This window comes from Poecilia latipinna, unplaced genomic scaffold, assembly GCF_001443285.1.
Source record: "Poecilia latipinna isolate Pla-1442-1.1 unplaced genomic scaffold, P_latipinna-1.0 Scaffold1207, whole genome shotgun sequence".
Classification (NCBI taxonomy): domain Eukaryota; kingdom Metazoa; phylum Chordata; class Actinopteri; order Cyprinodontiformes; family Poeciliidae; genus Poecilia; species Poecilia latipinna.
The window spans coordinates 130,887-154,643 of NW_015113823.1; the positions used below are offsets into that span (position 1 = coordinate 130,887).

General features: G+C 38.1%; 1 protein-coding gene across 1 annotated transcript; it reads right to left on the reverse strand.

Annotated features, from left to right (window-relative positions):
* Positions 1–2,353: 2,353 nt before the first annotated feature.
* On the reverse strand, positions 2,354–19,696 carry tmtc4 (transmembrane O-mannosyltransferase targeting cadherins 4). Its single transcript, XM_015053854.1, has 18 exons — positions 19,240–19,696; positions 18,910–19,108; positions 18,672–18,787; positions 16,186–16,402; positions 11,681–11,768; positions 9,910–10,010; positions 9,629–9,721; positions 9,296–9,457; positions 7,841–8,043; positions 7,472–7,646; positions 6,659–6,790; positions 6,476–6,555; positions 6,295–6,402; positions 6,057–6,198; positions 5,114–5,228; positions 2,972–3,084; positions 2,780–2,849; positions 2,354–2,623 (listed from the first exon to the last, which is right to left on the reverse strand). Exons 2-18 carry the CDS (start codon positions 19,069–19,071, stop codon positions 2,475–2,477), a joined length of 2,226 nt encoding a protein of 741 aa, XP_014909340.1. The 5' UTR covers positions 19,072–19,108; positions 19,240–19,696; the 3' UTR covers positions 2,354–2,474.
* Between the last annotated feature and the right edge of the window lie 4,061 nt (positions 19,697–23,757).

The window sequence follows — 23,757 nt, forward strand, 5'->3', positions numbered from 1 at the left end:
TTAATGTCAACCCCCCCTAGAACAGCAGGTTTTTGTCAGTCAGAATGGATAATGAAGATGTTGGTGGGGCCGATGAACCCGTCCCTTTAATACTCACATATTTTATGATAATGAAAGGTATTCAAAGAATGATTATGACAAAAGTGGGCTCCCCCACTGGCGTCCCAGCGCAGCCCTGCGCCGGCAGACAGTCGACTACAGGCGCCGAATGAAAGGATCACACGGAAAGTAAAGGAAGGATCCATAAGTACATAAATAGAACAGGTGATGGTTTCGCAGCCAATCGAACACCGGCAGCGCCGCGTGTTACTCTGCACGACAGAAAATAATGTGAAGGAAAAAGCCTTTCGTGTTGAATGTCACTATCCTATCATTTTTGATCTTCCTTTTGTCTGCGTTCCCTCCAGTAGTGTGAAGTCTCCTCAACACGCCGACCTTTACACGAGTCTTGTTGAAACAGGTTTCAACTCGAACCAAACAATACGTTCAAGAACACAGCGCACATTTGTTGTACCTTCAGATTTGTCTGCCTCTGAATCTCACCATCAAAGCAGCAAAAATAAAATAATAATAATAATAATAAGAAGAAGAAGACAAAACAGCGCAGAGCGGGAGGGGGAAATTTCATCATGTGACATTAGTTGCATTTTTGAGGAGGTCACAGGCAGAGGACGCCGATGGTCGTGTGTGCCGTGGCACCCCCCGATGAGCGTATCAGTAACATCTTCCAAGCATCAAAGCGTCAACCGGTGTATTGTACTGTATGGGTAAACAAACTTAGCCGCCCCTAAAGCAAAGCCATACCAGCCCGCCACGGCTTCAAAAGTTTCCTGCAAGCTGTAGGAAGCAGGTGAAAAAATAGAAGTGTGTTGAACTTTGACCCCGGGTGCACACTTGTTGACTGATGTTTCGCACTGGGGTTGCCTTCCCTCCCCGCCTGCCCGCCCCTCCGTAGCCGTCTTCAATAGACGTAGGCCGCGCGCGCGCGGGCATGCGTGTGTGCGTGGACGCGCGCGCGGGTTCCCTGGGGAGATCATCCCCGTCTCCCTTTGAAGGCTCTGCCCTATAGGGCCATCTTCATACAGGACCGGCCAAGGGTTTCCTGTCTCGGCCGACCCCTCGTTTGCTTCTGGACACTTGAGAAAAACTTCCCAGCAGAGACACCTTTCTCCTATTAACTACAGAGGCGACAGGAGGAGGAGGAGTAGGGAGACGAAGGTTATTTTTGAACCTTGAAGTCCCACTAAGGAACAAAAGGCATAAAAATAAAAAAAAAATCTAATCAATAAAGCACCTTTCGAAAGTGCTTTGTTGTGAAGTGAATTTTACCACAGTTTTACATGAAACGACTTTGAACTTCTATGCTGTTCACTGGGACTTTGCATGAAAGATCAACACAGCACAAGGGGTTAATTGTAAAGTGGAAGGATAAGAATAATAAGGATAAGAAAAACTATTTTGCTAATAAAAGTTTAGCATGTGCATATTTTTAGCCCTCCAGAAGTCAAAACTTAAAAGTACCATTGCAACTACAAGACTTTTGGATTATGTCTATTCTAAGTGTAAACACAGTTTGTGTAGATTAAATTGAAGACCCGAATGAAAAAAGGGAAATAACTTTGCTCTCGCTATAAAGTGCAGAAACCTGAGCACTTTATACTCATGATATGCCCACTGTAATTTTTTGATAGGTTTCAGGAAACTGTTTTCAAGCCAAATGTACACTTTTACATACAGATTGGTTAAACATTTTTTTGCAAAATAGCTCAAGTTTAGTCAGACTGAATGGATGACAGCAGCAGTTTTCAAATCTTGCCACAGGTTAACTATTTTATTAAAGTTTTGTCATTTGACAAAATATGAAAAGAAAAAAAAAAGGTACAAACAGTTACACAAGACACCGTGTATCACCAAATAGTTAATGAAAACCCGCTGTCACACTCAAGTTTTCTGCAGGTGCATGCGAGTGCTCCCAGGCCAAACTATTGTAACTTTGAGTTGGGAAACATTTGAGACTTGTGAAAAGCGCTCAACTTAAATAAATCTACACCAGATTTCCTGGACCTACATGTGCGTGGTGCTGTCCAGCTGACACAACACAGGGTCAGAGATGAAAAGAGGACGGGGTTCACCGTGGATCAGGTCCACATGGTGTTCAAACGAAGCTTCAAAACGGGAGAAGTATCCCAACAGCCCTGATCAGTACACCCCCATGAAATCCAATTAGGTACCTGACGCTTAGGTCGCATACATGAAAGAGTTTGTAATAGTTAAACTACAAAACACATTTTGCAACATTTATTTTCCCTATTCCCCCCCCCCTCCTTTTAAGGAATAAAAACTGGAGCCTGGCACACAGATTGTGGACTTTATTTCAAAAACGTTCACAGGAAGAACAAGTGAGATAAAATAATACAAAATGAAACAGTGGAAAATGTATTTTATAGCAGACAGGGGGTCCCTGTTGGGTTCCCTCAGGGCGTGCTGTGTTTAAGCTGGTCCAGTTTGCGTCGCAGCATGTTGTAGTTGTCTCTGGTCCCAGGAGCCTCGGGGTCCAACTTTAGAGACAGCTCGTAGTGTTTCTTTGCCAGCTCCAGCTTCCCCCAGCGATGATACAACACAGCTGAGGACAAACACAAGACCGGGATGCAGCGGTTGTGATTTAGCTGATTAAAAGCCTTCAAAACATGGAGCCTACTCAATGTCGCTTCTGCTAGTGTTAATATTTTTAGTGTTTGATTTCTCTGAGCTCGCAAAATCAAAACTGCTGTGGCTTTACCTAAGTTGCCATGGCAACTAGCAGCATTTGGTTTGATCCGTAGGGCGTGAAGAAAGAAGCTCTCTGACTCCTAAAAGAAGTTTAAGCAAAAGAGAAAAGAGGATCCTTTTTTACTCGTAACAAAAAAAAAATATCACACCTGGATGAGCTTGAAATAAAATCATAAATTTTTTTTAAGCCATGTTGACTCACCTTGTATTTCTGTAATTTCCCCAAGACGTTGGCCAGTGAAAACATGATGGTGTGGTCATTGGGGAGGAGCTTCAGAGCCTCTCGGCCAATCAGCTCTGCCTGGCCCAGGTTACCTTGAACAGAAACAATGTTCACAAAAATCAAAGAAGCATCATGGGAGACACCAAGGATCGTAAAAACAATGCTAGCACCAGGCTAAGGAAACAATAAAGACAGAGCAAGAGAGTTACAAATGTAAAACAAAAAATATTTAGATGGAGTACCTTTGCTTACAAATTTTCACATTTCACAAAAGGCTTTATTGCATTTGTTTGAATTTTATGTGATGGACCAACAGAAAGTAGTGCGTGTTTGTGAGGTGGAAGGTACAAAAGATGCAAGATTGTCAATTTAATTTTTACAAATAACCATATGGGGGGAAAGACTCAAAGTCAGGGGAGGATTTGGGGCAAGACTTGTGTTCATAAATGCTCTCCATCCAATCTGACTGATCTTTCATAATTGTGCAAAACAGGGACAAATATTTCTGTTTTAAAAATGGCAGAGTTATACCCACAAGACTTGCAGCTAAGGCTGCATGATAACCGGAAACCTTGTGATGGGGGTAATATTTGTAAAAAAATGTTACACTGAAAAAAATCAGCTGCAATATCTTTTCTTCTTTGTCCTTCTCCTCATCTATACTTCCTCCACTCTGTGATCTTTAGCATCACCTTTTGGTGACGTCACAGGGGTTCTGTGTGAGTATCTGTTGCTATGAGACTGTCCAACTGGGATAATAATATGAAAACGATAACACTTGGAACATATTAGCCAACAATTATAGCATTCTGAACACTTCTTTGTGATATGCTGTTGGAATGACAATATATTGGTGCAGCTGTAATATGAAGTCCTCGTCAGAAAAAGATGGTTCTACAAAGTATTGAGTCTAGAAAAATGAATTCAAGTTTTTTTTTTTGTAGAAACTTCAGAAAATTATGAATCATTTTCCTTCCACTTCTCAATTATACACAACTTTCTGCTGGCCTAGAGCATAAAATCCCAATAAAACACATTGAAATTGTTGTAACATGACAAATTTAAAAAACAAAAATAAAAACAAGGTATGAATTCTTATGCAAAGAAAAAAAAAAAAAAAAAAAAGCAACACGAAGACACAAAGACCCTCTCTGATTTATTGGTAAACACTATCTAAAGCTCCCCCCCCCCCCGTCACACATGGAGGAGTGGTTTAGTCTCCTAATTACAGCTGAACGCAAGGCCCACTGAGTTATTGATCTGTGTCACAGATCTGTCTGATGTCTGGCCAGAAATGGAGAAAGAAGAGGCAGACAAGAGAAACAGAGGGCAAAACAATGGTAGTCATCTCCTGACTCACGGCCTGTGCCCTTCACACATGCAGCCTGCCAACATCTGATCAAGTGCGCGCCTTTTGTTTGTGTTATCTGTATCAAAAGAAAAAAAGGTGAATGCCAAACAATCTCTCCTCCATTTCAAAACGACCCCTAATGTTTTGCTTTTTGTCTTGTTTTATGGTTTACTGCAGGATTTGGGGAGATGGGCAGAATTATTTGTGTGAGATTTCGGGGAGCAAACTGCGGCAAGGGGAAACTCTGAGGGGGGCGCTGTTCTGGCTGCGCTTGCCCTCTTTTGATCAGGAGACACGCTGGGCCCTGATTGGACGGTTCCACTGCCCTCCTGGGAGACTCCGCCCTCACGGGAGCAGCTTCTGACAAAACGGCTCGAGCGTTTTGGAAATCAGAGCATTCTCCACACGGCAGGGAAGAGTGCCTCCAAAACTCACAACACAAAAGCTTTAATACATAAATTTCAAGCATTGGTGGTTCCTGCTCTTCCGGTCTAATCTTGTTGGCCATTTAGATTTCCTGCATTTCTGAAAACAACAAGGGTGCATGTGCATGTGTGTGTGTGTGTGTATGTGTGTGTTTGGCAGTTAATGCGGTAACAATACTGCAATCAAAACACACAGTTTTAATATAGTAAACTAAATCACAATTAGTTTTTTGTTTGTTTTAGCAGCAACAGCATAAAAAGAAAAGGCAAGTAAAAATGTTTTTTAGTGTTTATTGGGGTAGAAATAAAAGTTATATTTGAATGTGTGTATTTTTTTGTTTTTACCGGTATTGTCCAGCAGAATAACCATGTTGTTCCAAGCCAGACTGTGGTCAGGTTTAAGCATAGTTGCATTCCTCCAGGCATTCAGGGCATCCACATGTCGGTTCTGGTCAGCATACTATCACAACATTAAAGAAAGTCCATGATAAACTGTTTTAGATTTGGAAAAGGTTTACAAATGTAAAGCAAATATATTTTATGCAGTTGGTTTTTATGATCCGTACTATGCATCGGCAGAAGTAATCACACCGTTTGCATTGTGACGTCTCAAACCGTGAAAAACCTCAAACATCAATGCATTTAGTTCAGATTTTATGAGACCAATCAGCACTACTGAGTATATTCTGTTTGTTTGTTTTTTAAGTGGAAGGAAAAACATGTTTTTTTTTGTTTTTTTTGTTTTTTTTTCTTCAAATTTTTACAAATATGAAACTCAAAAAATGCAAAACTATGTTAAGTCGTGCAACAAATTCTCATCCGAATTTAAGTCTGGAATATATTGAACTCTGACCACTTTTGTAGCTCAAGCTGTGTGTTTAGGGTGTAAGGTGAACTTTCAACCCTAGTTACAAAAAGTCTTTTGGAGCCTGTAACTGGTTTTCTTCCTGGATAAAACCTGTATCATTCTTCTTCTCATCAACCCTGACAAGATTCCACATTTGAGATTACATTACACAGAGATTATTTACCACTAAGGAGACGGTTGGTTCAACTGGATGCTATTTAGGGGTACCAAAGTAAAGGGGGTTGAATACAAATGCCTCCCACAAGTTATAGATTTTTACATGTTAAACTTTTCTAAAATTTTAGTCTGATTTCATCACATGAAATCCTAATAAAATCCCTGTAACTCAGCAGCATGTGAAAAACTCTAGGGGTGTGAATACTTTTGTGAAGCAATGTATTTATCCGTTTCAATGAAGCAGCTGAAGTGAGGAAACCTCACCAGGCGACCCAGGTTATAGTAGCAGTCTGGGTATTTTCTCCGGTAGCGCAGGGCGTTCCAGTAGCTCTCCTCTGCCGCCTCAAACTTCCTGAGGCTGTTCTGAACTATGCCGAGGTTCATCCATGCAGCAGCAAAATCAGGTCTAGACAAATTTGGAGAAAACAATTACTGAGCTTGTGAAAAGGATAATGGTTTAGGTGATTTGAAATCATTTGTTTTTTCTTTCAGGACAACATACTGAACGGCAACAGCTTTAGACAAGAGCTGCTCTGCCTCACTAAGTTCATTCTGCTCCTTCAGGATGTTTCCAAGGTTGTTCATTGCATGGACGTAGTTCGGATGTAGTCTGAAGGCCAAAAACACACAACACAGGTCAGTTTCTTGCTCTATAAATTATATTTACTTATGAAGAAGCCTACCTGACAGCCTCCCTGTAATACTTCACAGCAGCAGTAGTGTTTCCTCTATCAGCCAGGTTTTTACCAACATTATAATGTACCTGAGGAGAAGGTCAGCAAACAAACACGGTTTGTTCTGACTGAGCACAGAATACTTTTGAAAGGCAGTAGATTCTGCCATAAAAAAGTAAGGAAAATAAATACTTTGGCATTGAGCGGACAGACAGATAGGGCACTGGAGAAGAGGCTTTGTTCAGACCGCCACTGGTGACTGCGGAGGGCGCAGCGGACTACATACATACATAACAGAGCGAGCAGCATGACGCATGTCAGTTTCTGGAAAAGGAAAACACAGGAAAAATTTAACAGGGGACCAGAGTATTTGGCTTAAAAATTTCATAGCAATAATATCTGTAAAATATAGTGCTGCAGCATTTAATGGCACGTCTGGTAAAATGTGCAAAAAAAGGTCTTAAAGGGAGTTAAAAACTTTTTGCCGTATAATTATTTCACAATGAAAATCGTTGAGATATTGTTAAAAGCAATCATTTCTCAACATGGGATCTCTTACTGTATTGAATAAGTTCATTGAAAGAAGTATAAGCTTTTTTTTTTAAATCTTTTGTGATGAAATTACTGCAGTAAAAGCAATTACCTAAAGGCCTATTGTACATCCTTAGCAGGGGTGGCAATAAATGTGGCTGGCACTGTATATTTAGCATTTACAGGTAATACTTTAGTCATTTCTCATATTTTTCTCTCCATCAATGCGTTACTGAACAAAAAAAAAAACAAAAAAAACAAAACAAACAAACAAAAAAAAAAACCGCGATTAAAGCCAGAATTCAATTAAATACATAAAATCCAGGACATTGTGACCTGGTCACAGCAAAAAAAATAAAAATAAAAAAATAAGGCGGTGAAACAGGAAATCCCACCTTTTAATTGTTAGGTTTTGTTACTCTTTAACTTTATTTAATAGGTGGGGGGCGGGGGTGGGGGTGATTAACACAACACCTTGTATTTGATCCACCGGTAGCAGCATTGTCCGAGGGAGTAGGCCAAGAGTAAGCAGTATCCGGCTGAAGACAGGTAGAGCACCCTCTCAGCAACAACAAAGCCAACTCTAAAGAAAATGTTGCACGCAGGCAGGAAAGGGACGACTAGCAGCACCAGGCCCAAGGTCAGCGTCCTGTGAGAGAAGAGAGGATATAAAACTCAATCAATGTAACACTGTATGGAAATGGAAGCTGAAATTACCAACTATGTGGGATTGTTTTTGTTTTTTTTTACTATAGTAGATGTGCAGTGTAAGACAAAATATATATATAACAAATACTTTCCTTCATCTACAGAAAGAAGCACTAGTGGGCTCTGCCGGCTTACCTCCTCCTCTGGCTGTCCGGCGAGCATAAGGCTTGGCTTACCAAGCCTATCAGGACACACCAGAGCAGCAGCAGCCACACCACCCTCCAATCAGTGGCCGACTTAATGAGAGGCACACAGCCCATGGACCAATCAAAACACAGCCACCAGGGACACAGCAGCAGCCAGGCATTAAGAGAGTAGTAGTAATTATAGTTCACAATCTGCCAATCAAAAACAAAAGAACGAGGAGGGGAGGACAAAATGAGAGAGAGCACAGAAAGGAAGAAAAAGGGGAATATCTTCAAATTTAACAGTAAAGTAAATGTGTTTTATTTAAGGGCATTAGAGTAACGGTGGTGGAATACAAATGCACAAAACTAGAAAGGTTTTTAAATGAAACTTTGCAAATAAAAAAAAAGGTTTTTAAATGATCGAAAAATGCAGTGAATCATTTCCTTTTCACTTCACAATTATACTGTTCAGCAGTGTATTGGTATCTGTGTTGGGAAAAAGTTTCAGTGGTATGATTACTTTTTCAAAGCATTTTATGTTGTACAAATGAACATTTTTAAACATTTCTTAATAATCAATTAGAAAACCTGCTAGCATAAGCAGCATTACATGTCTTGTACTGCCATCAGCTTAAAGTTGTTGGGTTTTTTTTCAGCCAGCTGAAAACGTTTGAAGAAAATCTACAATTACATTTAAAGATGACAGAACATTGGATGATGTTATAATTGTACTTTAAAACATAAACAAAGAGAAGAGAAAAAAGCTAAGCTGTGTTTTTCTGTGTTTTCTGTGCACTTCTGACGTTCAGGTGAAAACATGCACCGTTTCGGACCGGTTAAACTCAAATGGTTAACGTTTAGGTTCTCAAATTAACATTAGACTTTTTTTTTCTACTGTGTAAGACTGCAGCAGCTTACCTAGATCAAATACAAAAAAGAAAAAGAAAAGAAGCAAGCAATTAAAAAAAGTTTTTCATTTTCTCTTGTTGCCTTATTTATTTAGGAAATCCATACGATCCAGAAAGTCGTGAAGCTTGACATCAACAAGCGTCTGGATTTTCTAAGATGTAATAAATGCCAAATGCACTAATTTAGCATTGATTACATAGCATGTAATCAATCAATGCTCATGTCTGAGTGCTGTATTTGTTCATATTTAGGTTTTAGAAACTTGGGATAAAAAATATTCTCCATACTTATCCTGATTGGTAAAATACTTAAAACATATACAAACAAATCATAGAAATAAATATATAAAACAAAGTTATAAAAATCAGACTAAAACTGCTGTTAAGTGATTCAGTAATTTAATACGTTATTTAAAAAAAAGATGAAAATATACTACCGTAATTTTCAGACTATTAGCCGAGACTTTATTCCCCACATACTGCGGTTAAAGCAATAAACTGGGTCCGACTATAAATAATGATTTATTGTTGAATCCTTTAAAAAGCTTACTTACTCTAATAAATATATTTTCTTCAAAAGAGGCCGGGTTGTCTACTTCTGTGAATGCCGGCGGTCCGGTGCCCATGATCCTCCAGCGTGCATAGAGCATGGAGAGGCCGCCAAGGCTCATGAGGCCCAATCGTTTCAGCAAACCTGTCCGAAGAATCTCGCTTAGCTGTGAGAACATTAAAAACCGTTACTAAGGATTTCGAGCGACGAGTCATCAGGATTATATATCCTCTGATTCACTCAGCTTTATAGGATACAATATATGAGATGTGACATTAATTATGTAGAGAAGACATAAATTATTACACAAAATGTGAAGAATAAATGTTTAACTTACCTCAGGAGAATTCTTCCTGAAGAGAAGCCTGTGGCCAAGTTCATAGACATTAACATTACAGATCAGTAGAACATCAAAGGCTGCGTTCACACCCTGAGGGGAAGATGCATCCACACAGGTTATGCATGGCAGTGATCTTTTAGTTATTACATGCAGAGTTTAGGATAGTACGAAGAGCAACCAAGTGTGACACAATCACAATAATGTTTTGCTTATATTGCTAGGACAGACTGAACTGATTCTAAAAAAAAAAAAAAAGAAAGAAAGAAAGATTTTCATACCAAAACAGTGATGCCTTGTTCTTTACAAAGCATTGCCGCACCACACAACGCAAGACTGACCACAACCCACTGGACAGAAAATCTGCCATCTTTGTCATTCCCTGAGGACATGAAGATCGCATCGGTTATAGACAGGGTTCCTACTCACTCTTCAGACATTTCCACATTTATATATTTTTTTGACAATTTCTATAACATTTTAGGTACAAAACCTTTACATTGAAAACACTTTAACACAGTCGCCAGGTTTTGTTTTGAGTGTGTGCTTCACTAACCAGGAAATAAGATGCGAGTGTTTTCTGACTCAGAGGTTCATAAAGGGCCTTTCTGTCATCTGGACTTCAGCTCAGTTGAAGTATATAATGCTGAGACCTTTCAAATCAGGACAGAATTTTTTACCTTTGATGCCTTTATACTGTTTATGAAGATTTAATTCAATGTTTCAGTGCTTTGCTTGGCATCTGAACCACAGAACATCAGTTTAAAGAACTCCAGAGAAAGTTTAGAACCCTGATAACCAATTAACATTGTTGTATTATTGAACAAGAGTATATCTAATATATAAAATATATTTTTAACAGTGTGTATTTTTGACTGACAAATACACCATATTCACCATATAGTAACAGCCAAAGTAATTGTTTTACACCCACAATACACAGAGTAGTCCAGGATGGGTATGTCCCTTATTCCTAAGGAAGATGACCAGGAAACACAGTGATGCCCAAACCACCTTCACTGACTCCTTTTGATGAAGAAGAGCAATGGCAGATGATGGAGCTCAAAAGGTTTCTTAGACTGAGTCTGACCATCCTAAGGAGGAAACTAATTTGGGCTACTTGTATCAATGATGTCATTATTTTGGTCATGATCAATATCTCCTGGCCAAAGATGTTGATCAGAACACAGATGGACCGCTAAATAAAAAAAAAAATAAAAAAAAAACTGTGCTGTTTGCTTCAGCTCATTCTTCACCACAACAGACTGGAGCAGTGCCATCACACCTGCTGATGTGTCCATCCAACTCCCACTTCATCCCACCATCACTAGTAAACAAGACATTTAAATGCCTAAAAGTCCTTTAGGCAGAGACTGACCCTCAGTCACTGTCACATTCCATCCTTTTCTAGTTGAGAACCATGTTGCCATGTACACTCCTGCATTCATTTCTCTTTTAATCATATGAAGCCTGCAAAAGCCATATGTTGAACGATAGCCTCACACCGTGATGTTCTACAAACATCACAACAGGTACGGCGTCTCGGGGTGTTCAGCAACATTTCTCCAACAAACATAGTGTGTGCAATGAGATCCCAATAGTTCAAAATTGCTCTCACTTGATCAGAATATATATGATTCTAATATTTCATTGGCTTGTCCAAATGTTCATTTTAATAGGGCTAGTTGAATGTGTTTACTCAGAAAAATGTTGACATTTTCATAACTTATTTTACTCGCTCTATTTTTAGTTTCTCAGCCAGAAACCAAAATATCGTTATCTAAAATGTCAAAGTCAAGTTTTGATGTGGCAAATTAAAAGGAAAAAAAAATGTCCAGAAAATAGCATTTTCCACTTCCTGTTTTCCATATTTACCCTGACTTGGAAAATAAGAAAACATATTCTGTGCACTATGAAACTATACAAGAACCCTGATTTTGGGAAAGACGTTTTTTTTTAAAAACATAATGATGCCTATTGAGCTTTCACAAAGACAATATAAGCCCATTTTGCTGTATAATCAAGAACAAATACTTGTACTGGATTCCTTACCTTTGTTAAAAGCTTTGCAGTATGTGAGGAAAGACAGCTGAAAGAATAGAGCGCATAAAAGGTCCGCTCGACCCACGACGCCTGCCACCTTAAAGAAACAAAAGAGACAAACCAGAGAGACATGCAGCATGTTTAAAATTTTCCCCCAAATAAAACTGTTTTTATTCAATAAATGTTATTTATTAGTAAATACTTTTAACAATACCTGTGCTAGATTCCAAGCCAAGTTGAAACTGAACATATCTTAACAAAAAAATAGGAGGAACTCATTACCAGCATGCTTACTGTTGGTGTGCGTATTGTGTACAGTGTGTGGGTACAGTATGGCTGGCATCCTAGGGTTGCCTGCTTTGATTTCTACAGCAGGCGTAAGCCTGCAGTCTGCCTTCCTCCCACCAAACCCCACCCAGGTTTTACCCAGTCCTTGCTCTGCATGATTAAAGAGAATGCTGAGGGGGGGGGGACTGCTGCCTTCCAGCCAAGTTTTACTGCAAAAACCACAGAAGCTGGCAGGTCAATAAGAACCCCAGCATAGATCACACTACTTCACACACCTTGGCCCTGCGTTACCCAGCTGAGACGGGGCTTTTGTTCCAGGCATAGAGACAATGGATGTTTAGAGCTGACACCTCTGGACTTCTTTTTCAAGTTGCCATGCAGCCATGAGGGAATAATGACTGTTAGAAGTTTATTTGTTGCCCCAAAACATGAGCAGATCTGGAGTGGAATGGGCTGTACAACTTTATAAAGGAGGCTGGTCAAGCTAAAGTTAAAAGGAAAAACACAAACTAAAAAAAAAAAAAAAAAAAAATATATATATATATATATATATATATATATATATATAGAAAGAAATGTTAGATAAATAATTTTATCTTTGAAACAAATTCATATTCAAAAATGTTCATGACAAATACCGACTAAAGGCATTTTTGGATAAACAGATTCATTCACATTTTAGTGCAGCTGGCGAAGGTTCATTTAAATTTTAGCAAAATATATTCTATAAATTCCACTCACTTTCTGTATTAGTTCCTTATAAAAAATACAAGGTTACAGTTCAGATGGTTGCATAGACTTTATCATGTTGCTGAGAGATGCAGACACCACATATTAGCAAATTGTACATAGCCTGTGTCTGTGTCTCCACCTTTCATGTTTTTTAAATGCTGCCTGCGTTGTTGCTCTTGCCAGGGTCAGTTTTGCCCTTCCACCATTTCACATTTTTGAAGCTTGGTTGTTTAACGGCTTTTTTTCCCCCGGTACGAAACGGTGCCCTCGTAACAAACGTAACATCATGTGCCAATTCCTAACTGCTATAGGCATTTTACTGCTTCTCCTGTCCCGTTTTTGCCGTCTTTGCTTGTACTGACTTACTGAAATAAGGCTGCACAGCTGCCTTCAAATGGTAGTGAAGGACACATCAATCAAACATGACATAAAAAAAACAAAAAACAAAAACAAGAATACTTCCAAAGTGAAACACTGCCAAAAATTTAACAGGAAAAGTAATTATTGCTTTACAATCATTCAATATTTGGATCAAGAACCAAAAATTTTATGATAAATTTGATTAATTGCAAAACCCCGCATAACATTATGTGCATTGTTTTCCTTGGAAAAGAGATTCTTAATCTAAATAGTAACTTCCTGGTTAAATAAAAGGTAAATTTAAATAAAATCAAACAGGGTTTTAGCTTTATCCACCACTGAAGACATAATCTTCCTTTATTATAAAAACTCAAAGAAACAGGAATAAGCTCTGAATCCAATTTAATGAGCTGTCTAAAAAAAAACTGCATTTCCATCCGTGTTTGTTTTGAGCTAGTTTGCTGATGCTCACAGTGGTTTCCTAAATTATTATGCATTACCCCCTTTCAAAAAGTCATATTTCAAAATCTCAGTATTCCTGATCAAAGATATGTCGTCTTTAATCCATGACTAAAATTCATCACCATTTTATTAATATTGGAACATGCTATAAAATAACTTGCATATAAGCAACTTCTCCTGGAAAAGCTTCATAAATGTTTTGAGGTATATGTTAATGTGCAAAAGTTGTTTTCTTTATCTTTTTTCCTTGCATCAGGGAGCAAAATGTCCAGTGTTGCTGATCCATATTCCTTCAGGCTTTTTGAAAGGGTTTTTTTTTTAAATTAGCAAATTTTCATCCGTTTTCAGTGTGTCTTTATTTTATATTAGCCTGCTAAGCTCTGATCTGTAAAGCATGCGGTCTTAAAAGAGATTCAAAGATCAAAGTGGGGAACTTGTGCAATGTCTACACATGATGGATAACTAACAGACATTGAACTGGATCTTTAGACACGTCGTAACAAGCAGATGTGAATGTGTGAACAAAAACGGGCATGTTTTAAATATAATACAATAAAGCTTTGTACACCTGAACTTAATTATCCTGAACCCTTCATCTTCTCTGGGCAGTTCGTCATGTGCGTTTCTACAGAAGAGCAAGGTTTCATGCCATTTATGTAAATTGCACTCACTGACACCTAGAGGGCTGTTCCCTTTCAATACTGCCTGCAGAAATGTTGCTCACTGTTCTCTGTGCAAAGGTGTAATAGTAACAGGTTTTAAATATAAATTACCAATTCAGAAAACAGGAGCTTTGTCTGGGAAGGCAACCTGGAACTTTACAGCCAAAGGTTGTTTGTTTTATGTTGGTCACACTCTGAAATAAGATTAAATGTCTGAAAACTCCAAAAAAAAAAAAAAAAAAAAAAAAAAAATAAATAAAAAGAAACAATTTCTGTTCAAAACCCTGAAATACTATTTTTACGTAAGAATTTGATGTGGAGCAGGCCAAATCTGACGCCTATGATTTGGAGCAAAGTAACAGGTGAAACCTTTGTGTGATTTTTAATTGACGTAGGAACAAAATTAAAAGATGAAACACAACAACAAACCATTCAGTATCATAATTCCTCTAATACAGTGTTTTTCAACCACTGTTCCGCGGCACACTAGTGTGCCGTGAGTGATCGTCAGGTGTGGCGTGGAAATTATTTAATTTCACCCATGGTACCGTATTTTCCGGACTATAAGCTGCTACTTTTTTCCTAAACTTTGAACCATGCGGATTGTAGCCCGGTGCGGCTTTTCTGTGTATTTTTCTTCAACCACCAGGGGGCTCTCTAGCAGGAAGTGAATCATTAGAAGTCAAAATTGTAAATCGAAGAAGAACGCGTTAATTTTTCATTTAGAACAACCACATGCTAGCAGCAGACACGACGGAGAAATGTTTTCAAACTTGTATGATGCAGCTTTTAAGTAGAGGACTGTCGAGCTGCCACTACAGGAGAGAAATAGAGCCGGTGTACTTAAGCTCGGCGTGAACGAAACCATGGTTAGTCATTGTCTCTCTTCAATTTCTGCCAGAAAATCAGCTAAAGTTTAATACAACTTCTTTAAATTTAAGACCACATTGTTGTGGCCCTGTTCAGGTGTATTTTTGAAGTGGACATGTTACTTGCAATTTGAAATAAGAAATGTAAAATGTGATAAAAATACATTTTTGTGTTTATTAGATTTCTATTCAAGACACTTTGATAAGAATGGCTATATATGTAATATAGGCGACTACAGAGTATCTTTCTTTACATTTTTGATTGGTGGTGTGCCTCGAGATTTTTTCAGTTAAAACAGTGTACCTTGGCTCAAAAAAGGTTGAAAAACACTGCTCTAATAGACATAGTACTTGATGCAAGAGAAAGTGTGCAGCTGTTTCAACTTCCATTAGATTATCATACTTTGGGGCTGTGCTCTGTTACGTTGAGGACATATTAAGTGTGTAGTTATTTACAGGACAAATGGATGAAATTATTTCTAGTCATTAGAGGAATTAAGTTTCCAAAGGGGAGCGTTGGGTTTACTATTAAATGCTACAAATAGGGAAGTGGTGTCAGTTTTTTTTTTTGTCTTTTGGTATTATTCTTCATTCCACAATCTACATCTGCCAAACCATGCCCTATATCTTCTTCTAATAGGTCTAGACCCATTTGATTATTTGTCATATCCCAGTCATATTACTGGAGGCAACTGTGAGTAATCTGGTCGAACCAGTAAAATATAAAATTAAAATCTCATTCCTTTCATTCAATAAACCAAAACAGTGAAGATTTATTTTAAAAACAGGTGGTTTAGAGAAAGTCACTTATGTAAAAATTCTACAAAAATTAGCCATAGAGGGTTTAACACAGTTGCAGAGTTGAAAACACTCTGGGTTAAACTGCTCCCTGTGCTGTTCTAGTGTGAAATGTTTGCAATAAATTTGGTGTGCTTTGAAGAACAACCTAAAAATTAGGCTAACTTCATATCTCCACATATATTCACTACTCTGTTTCTAAAGAATCAATTTTCTCTTTATTCAATGCAAGCGGAAATTAGGCCGGTTTGAAAGCGTTTGCACTTCCACTAACGGAGTCAAAATTCACTTCCACTGATTTTTCTACTGATTGCCAATCCTAAAGTCGCTGAATTCTACTTACACTTTCTGTATGAATTGGGTGTGCAGCAAAGAAGATGGCAGCAAGTAGAGAGGTCTTTGGAGCATGGTTCACTGTCCAACCCTTCTCATCATAGTCCAGTCCACCAATCAGTATAGCAAACACGTCAATCATAAGGACAGATATGACAGCATGGAGGATGATGTTTAGTACATGGAAGCCAACAGGGTGCAGGCCTCCTGCTATGAGGTAGTTTAACCTGCAACAGCAAAACAAGAAGAAACTGCTGCTAAATGTTTATTAGTGACAGAGATGGTAAAATCAAGCAAATGCTCATTAGTGGGGTTAAACACAGTGCTACAAGTAATGTGACAAGATATTGTGATTGGAACATGATGAAACACAATGTTTTATTTGGTATGTAACAGTTTAGCCATTTATCATTAGCAACCAACAACTGAACTGTTTTGGCAAACAAGCTAATGTTATAGGACTGAACCAAAGCCCTTCATACTAGACATTTGAAAAATGTTTGCAGAAAAAGGACCAGATAGTTAAGGGAGCAGCCTTTGCATGTACAGTGGCATGAAAAGCAGTTTGCCTCCTTCCTAATTTACTATTTTTTCCCTGTTTATTACATGTGTTGGAGTGGCCTAGTCAAAGTCCTGACCTGAATCCTATTGAGATGGTGTGACATGACCTTAAGGAATCAGTTCTTGCTCAAAAACCCTCCAATGTGGCTGAATTAAAATAACTTTGGAAAGAAGAGTGGGCTGACGTTTCCCTGCATCGCTGAAAAAGACTCAGTTACAAGTTTTTATAAACGGCCGATTGCAGTTGTGGCGCAACCACTTAACAGATTTATGGAGCAATGACAAACATACACAGGGCCATGTATGTTTGGATTTTTTGTTCCATTAATAATAAACACTTTAATTTAAAAATTGCACTTTGTGTTTACTTGTGTTGTCATTAACTTGATTTAAATTGGTTTCATGTCCTGAAACACTAAAGTGTGACAAATATAAGAAGAAACATGAAATTAGGAAGGGGACAAACGATTTTTCACATCACTGCGTGTTCACCCTTTCAGGTATACATCTTAAGTGTATATATAATTTTTCTATTGCATAACAATTAAATGCTGCTTTATGTTAGTCTTTCACATAAAATGCCACAAAAACCACATTAAAGTTTGTGGTTGTCATGTAACAAAATGCCAAAAAAAAGTTTAAGGTACATAAGCATTTTAACACGCCACTCTGTGCAGAAAATTACGATGTAATGCACAAACTTGTTTTCTGTTTCCCCAGTTTCTTTTTGTTCATAAATAACTATAAGGCTTGACAGGGCATTGTTGTAAATCAACAATTCTTACTTCTGTCCTCATTCACACAACTCACTCACACAGCCCACTTAACATATCCTGAATCCTGAATGTTTTGATGAACTCACACCCCAATCTCAGGTATTTTGAAGAATTTACCAGATTATATTTTTATGATTGCCCTTATTTAGGATTATGGTTCCTATCAACCCTGACCAAAAGCATCCCAACAGCATGAGGATGCCACCATCATGTTTCACAGTGGGAATGGTATGTTCAGGGTGATGTGCTATGCTAATTTTTCAGCCATATCTTGGTAGGTTTGTGTTGTGCCAAATATATTTCATTCTTAGATAGCAGCTGGAAAAGTCCTCTGTAAGATATTGTTTTATAACCTAATGCTCCTGTATTTTCTAAAACTTGACCTGACCTGTCAGCTGAGCTTCTTTAATGTTCTCTAACAAAATGCACACGTAAATGACTAATCAAGTGTTTTTCAAAGACAAATGCTTACACTGCATTTTATTTTGGGGGATTATACTAAAAGAGGCTGAACACATACGTACACTACAGTTTTCAAATATTTATTTTTAAAATAAATAAATATGGAGATATTTATCCAACTATTTGAAAATCATGTATCTTTTATATCCTTCTGCTTCACATTAATGTGCTTTGTTGTGTTAGTCTCTTGCATAAAATCCCAATAAAATATATTGAAGTTTGTGGTTCTAAAGTGAAAGTGTTCCAACAGCTATGAATAATTTTGCAATGCATGGGAACATTAATTGTCATTGTGTAACCTATTAGAACCCACACAATAAAGGCTTCTTTTTTAAGGTTACAATTTTTGTCAAAAGTCAATGCTTGAGATAAAGTAGAACATTGATATCTGAATGATTTGAGATTAAAGACAAACATTAAGAATGTCTTTGTTTGTGCTGCAAAGATAACTTGCAGCACAATTTATCCCTCTTCTATTTATGACAGGTTGGTACGTCAAGCTTGTTTCTATTACTATTTGGATTATGCAAGATGTTATATCAGCTTAGTTTGTCCTAACTGCAACATTCATCTAATTGTTAATAGGAACTAAATAATGGCATCTTGTTAAATTATTAATCCAGCAGATACTTTAAGAATTCAAGGGCACAAGTGCAAAAAGAAGAAGAAGAAAACAAAAGAAAACACCGTCCATTACCTGAATGTAAGTACAGTAAGCGGTCGGTAGGATTTGTGACTGGAGTTGCTACTCAGGTTGCTTCCCCAGAAATCATTTCTCCAAATGTTGCTCAGGGGGGTTACTGGTTTCAGGTCCTGCAATGCAAACATAATAAAAAAAGGACATTCCTGCAGCATTCATGTCACATAGTAGCAAAATTGGCACTCCAAAAGTAGCATCATGTTAAACATGAGTTGTAAAAAGAAGGACAACTAACCTTGTTGTTGACAATTGCTTCGGAGTCATCAAATACAAATTCTCCATCATAGCTGTTGATGAAGCACAGGAGCGCCACCACGGCGACGGTGACCTTGGCTTGGACTGCACCAAGCTTTGGCAGCGGGATGTGGTGATCCCAGTAAAGTTCGGTCTGTGCCATAATTCATGGGCTCTTTGTTCGTTCTATCATCATCTCCCTGAGACCAAGAAGATGGGTGCAAGCAGAGTCACGGGAGCTATAACAAGTCACCTGCTATGAATGCACTTCAAATGCTACTAACTGACTCACAAAGTAAACTCAGCCTTTAAACTTTTTATGCATTCATACCTTGTCTTTGCAGAGACAGGCTCCGACATGTCACCGTGTTTTGTTTCACCCTCATGTTAGCTTCGCTGCCAGCAAGATGACTGATGAACGTCCCCCTGCAGCTTCCTCCACAGCGGTAGTTGTGCAAAACCAGTTTACTGCAAATGTCTTAATTACGCTGTCCAGGCTTCTTGAGGGTCTAAGGTCAAGGAGACCTTAACACCTGCAAGCTAGTAATGCTAAATTTTTAGCACGTCTAGTTAGCAGGTGCTACCCCCGTTAGAACCCGTCGGTAAACGTGCAACATATGCAGACACAACTAGTTGAGAATTGCTCGATGGTTATTAAGACAGAAATGGGGATAATCAGTCATAAGAAATATTCCGGGAGAGGTTCAGTTGGAGAGCTCACAGCTGTAAACAAATACACACGTTCAAGATCCAAAACTTCCTCTTCAGAGTAGATGTCACGTGCTCAATTTCAGCCAATTATTTGCCGCAAATGAGGCACGTGGGACGACGTCGCCAGCAGAAGAGCAAATAAACGTTCCAATTTGATTTAAATTAATGAATAATATATTTTTATTTAATTAACTTTTTTTTAAGATAAAGTTTTTGAAAAATACTGACGAGAATATTATAGACCCACTGGATACGAAACACTCCAAAATTAGTAGAAATAAATAAATAAATATTTTCGAGGCAATTATACTCAAACTAATGTTTTACGGATGTATTTTTTGCTAATTTTGAAGATTTTCCACTTACAAGAAACTAACACAACACTTAAGATTACAACATTACAACAGAGTAATCCGCCAACAAACGTTTTTAATACAGCAATGTGGACTGAAGACGTATGTTTACTTAAAAGTTATTCTGACTATGAAGAGCAAGGCAATGTAGCAAGCATGTTGTTCATAATACATGAGATTGCTCAAACAAGTCAGAGGGTGACCTGCTGCTTTGGTCAAACAGACAGCAAGCAAGTATTTCCAGATCACACATAGCGTCACTTCTGTTCTTTGGTTCATCACTGCTCTTTTCTGTTCACAGGAAATTACTGGAACAAACCTGTGTTAGCCAAATGTAATCTGTTCAAACTTAACCAGCTTGCTTGCTTTAAGTTGATGGCTCTAACACAGGCATGTAAGTGAAGTTACCTAACTACAAAAGCCTAATTTCCTCCTGAAAGTTAGATCAAGGAGTTGTCAGTGATGTGCCAAAATGTTGAGGACATTTGCATGATTTATTTTCTTAAAACGTTGGTAATATGGTCTCACCTATTCTTTAACAAGAAGCAGATTTTCTCCCAAAGTTCCACAAAATCCTCAAAGTTGCTTAAGCATCAAACATGACAATTAAAATATGAGAAGCTATTATTGCAGTCTTTTTCATGCATGAAGGTCAGAAGCTTGGAATAAACATATACGATAAACAATCACGTTCATATTAAAGCGTGAAACAATATTAATTCATAGTTCCAGCTACACAGTTAATCATGAAATTATTAATATTAATCATGAAATAATCAAATTTTTGGATTTTTCACAAAAATATAATGAACTCTAAAGCATTTCTAAAAATCATTCCATTTTAAATACTGAGTTGATTTGTGTCCACTCAATTTACATTTGTGATCCAAAATCACACACAAAAAAGCTTGATTTTAAATATCTTTTGGATACTGTGCCTTGGGACTCTTCTTAACTATGATGAATATTTCATCTTAGTGATTACATTAATTGACTTCTAATGGTCCTTTTATCAAGAGAGAAATTGACATTGTTTACTGCAGAATACTTTTTCTCGGCAAGAAACTGCTTATGTTGTTCTTCAAATGAAACATCCTTGCTAAATCTTGAAGATAATCAATAAATGAGTTCTTATGAGGAACTAATTAGTAGGCATAATGCATTAGGATTTTTTTTATGCTCGAAAAGCATAAATCTTTTTTTTTTAATATCACTAATCTGTTGCCATTCATAAATTTTGGACAACATAAAAAAAATGAAAGGAGTAATGTCTCTGAGAGTTAGAGGTGTTGAGGCTGCGGAGAAGCCATGGCAGGCTGTGGGATTTTGTGCTCCATTTCACCTGTCATTGCTTAGGGAAGATAAGGAATCTCCCTAATGGTCAGAGCCAGGGGCCTGGAGGGGGAAAAGATGGTCTGGGGTACATTCTCAGACCTTTAAAATGGGTCTCAAGGATGGTTAGAGAACAAGACACTTATTCAAGACGAAAGCACACATAATTAAAGCTACGCTTCATAACATCACTCTTGGGATCTAATCAGACATTTTTTATGAGTGCTACCAGTTCGGTCTTGCTTCGAGGATACATAAATATCACTGGAGAAAACCAAGGCTTACATCAACTTCTCTTGTGTCTGGCATGTTAGCATTTCGCTCGATGAGAAAATGTTTTCAAACGCGTACTCTTTTTTGTGTATCCAGGCACAGAGACATGTTGGCCAAAGCGTTTAGCAACCCCAAAATTGCCTAATTACCGACACATGCAAAATGCATGAAGTATGGATTTCATCCCCTGACTCCCAACCCACCACGTCAGTCAGCTGGAATTCATTTTATTAGCATCACTTCCAGAGGAATGGCGAGGGCGGGTCAGAGGGCATAATGAGGAGGGGGCGGGGGGTGTCCCATACCTCCAATGGAACCTCAAGTTGTCCAAATGCAGGGAGACAGGGCTGCCAGTGGAGACCAGTGTCACAGAGGGTCGACTGATTTTTGATAACGCTGAAGGTGACAGACATCGATTGTGTGCAATCTGACACGGAATCACAGGAGAGGGGAAAGGTCAGGTTCAAATGGCGTGAAACTGAATAAAATGGCGACTCATCACCCAAACATTCTGGGATAAATGATACAGCCTGCATGTGTTTTTCATCATTAGCTGTTAGTTACAGTTGCTGCTGTTTTTGTGTTTGTTTTTCTCTTTTCCGAGATGACAATGGGCAACACCGACGAGAAAGTCTACAAAGAGTTTTTTTTATTTTTTTATATTAATGCAAATTACATCTAAGTTCGGACACTGCAAAAGTGTTCATAACCCTTGACATATTCCACATTTTTGCCATGTTACCATCACAAACTTCTCTATTTCATTTATTATTCTCAAGATAGCTCAACAAAGGCCCTGCTCTCCAAAGTGCTTCAGAAAAACATTACTATTTTTGTGAAGTCAACGAAGGTGAAACAGGCATCTTCAGTGAACGTGAGTGAAGCTTAATTGACTTTCAACCAGGTACTGAATAATCATCTGTCTGAAACTTCTTTAAAAGAGACGATTTACCTATCTTCATAAAGCTGTATGCCTGACCTTTGCTGATCAGACATTTCTTAACATCACAAGCTCCAAACTTATCCTTAAAGACACTACTGATCCGATGAAACTGAAATGCTTTTGTTTTTTTGTTGTTTTTTTTAACGCTCACCTCAAAGGTGCCGATTCTAAATTCTCACATAACTGAGTCGAGCCTCCAGGACCTATCGTTGGAAATGAAATGCTTCATCACAGGCCTTTGTTTTTAAATGGTCTTCTAAAGCGCTGCCTGCCAACCCGCATTTAAAAATTGCCACTTTTGCTTGCCATTTATCAACTACGTAAGCCACATGAAAGCATGTGAACATTTGCAAATAAGCAAAGGAATTTTGGAGCTCAATTTTTGATACTTTATGAGGTTCACTAAATTTGTTAAGCACCAGAGAAACAAACAATAAAGACACATGTTCCGAATGTTTTAACTATACAGGTCATTAACAATTTAAATAGAATCAAACGAGTAACAATTTGTGAGTCAGATGAGATAAAATAAGTCAATTGAACCACAATTCAAAAGAAGTGTTTGTTTGTCACTGGAGGATTTTCAGTAAATATTTATTATTTACTATTACTTTTGACAATTTCAGGTTATTTCAGTTGTCACTGTGGGCTTTTTGTTCATTAACTGAGGGATACCAACAATTCTGTTTGTGTGTGTGTATGTAGGCTATGGTATAATTTGAGTTTTTACTGACAATACATAACGGGGAATCACTCATTTGGGTGCACAGTTAATGAGAAAGCAGCTGGTCTCTGACAGATGTAGTCGATGGACTAGCAAAGAGATTTTCTTCTCACATGCAACATGAACGCAGAATCCTCCCACCGACTGTAAGTGCAAATACTTACACCAAACATCCTTTTTTTTTTTTTTTTTGTAGTAGAGAAACATCCATTCAGTCAAGTCCATCGACAGTGAACCGTCTACACTTTAATTAGCGGTGAAAGCTAACGGTAATCTGCTCCTTGTCAGATTGTTGTGACCTGCATGAGAAGAATCCTTTTCGCAAAGTAGGTGGGAGAGAATAACTTGCATTAATGAGGGGAATCACAGCAGGCAGGAGCAAAGAAACTATCACTTAGAAAGCCACGGTGGTGGATAAAATCCATTGTCCACAGAAAAGAAGCAAAGAGATGACACATTATAATAATGATGTATAAGTGCAGAGTAAGCATTTTGTGGTACACTGTGAAAGGG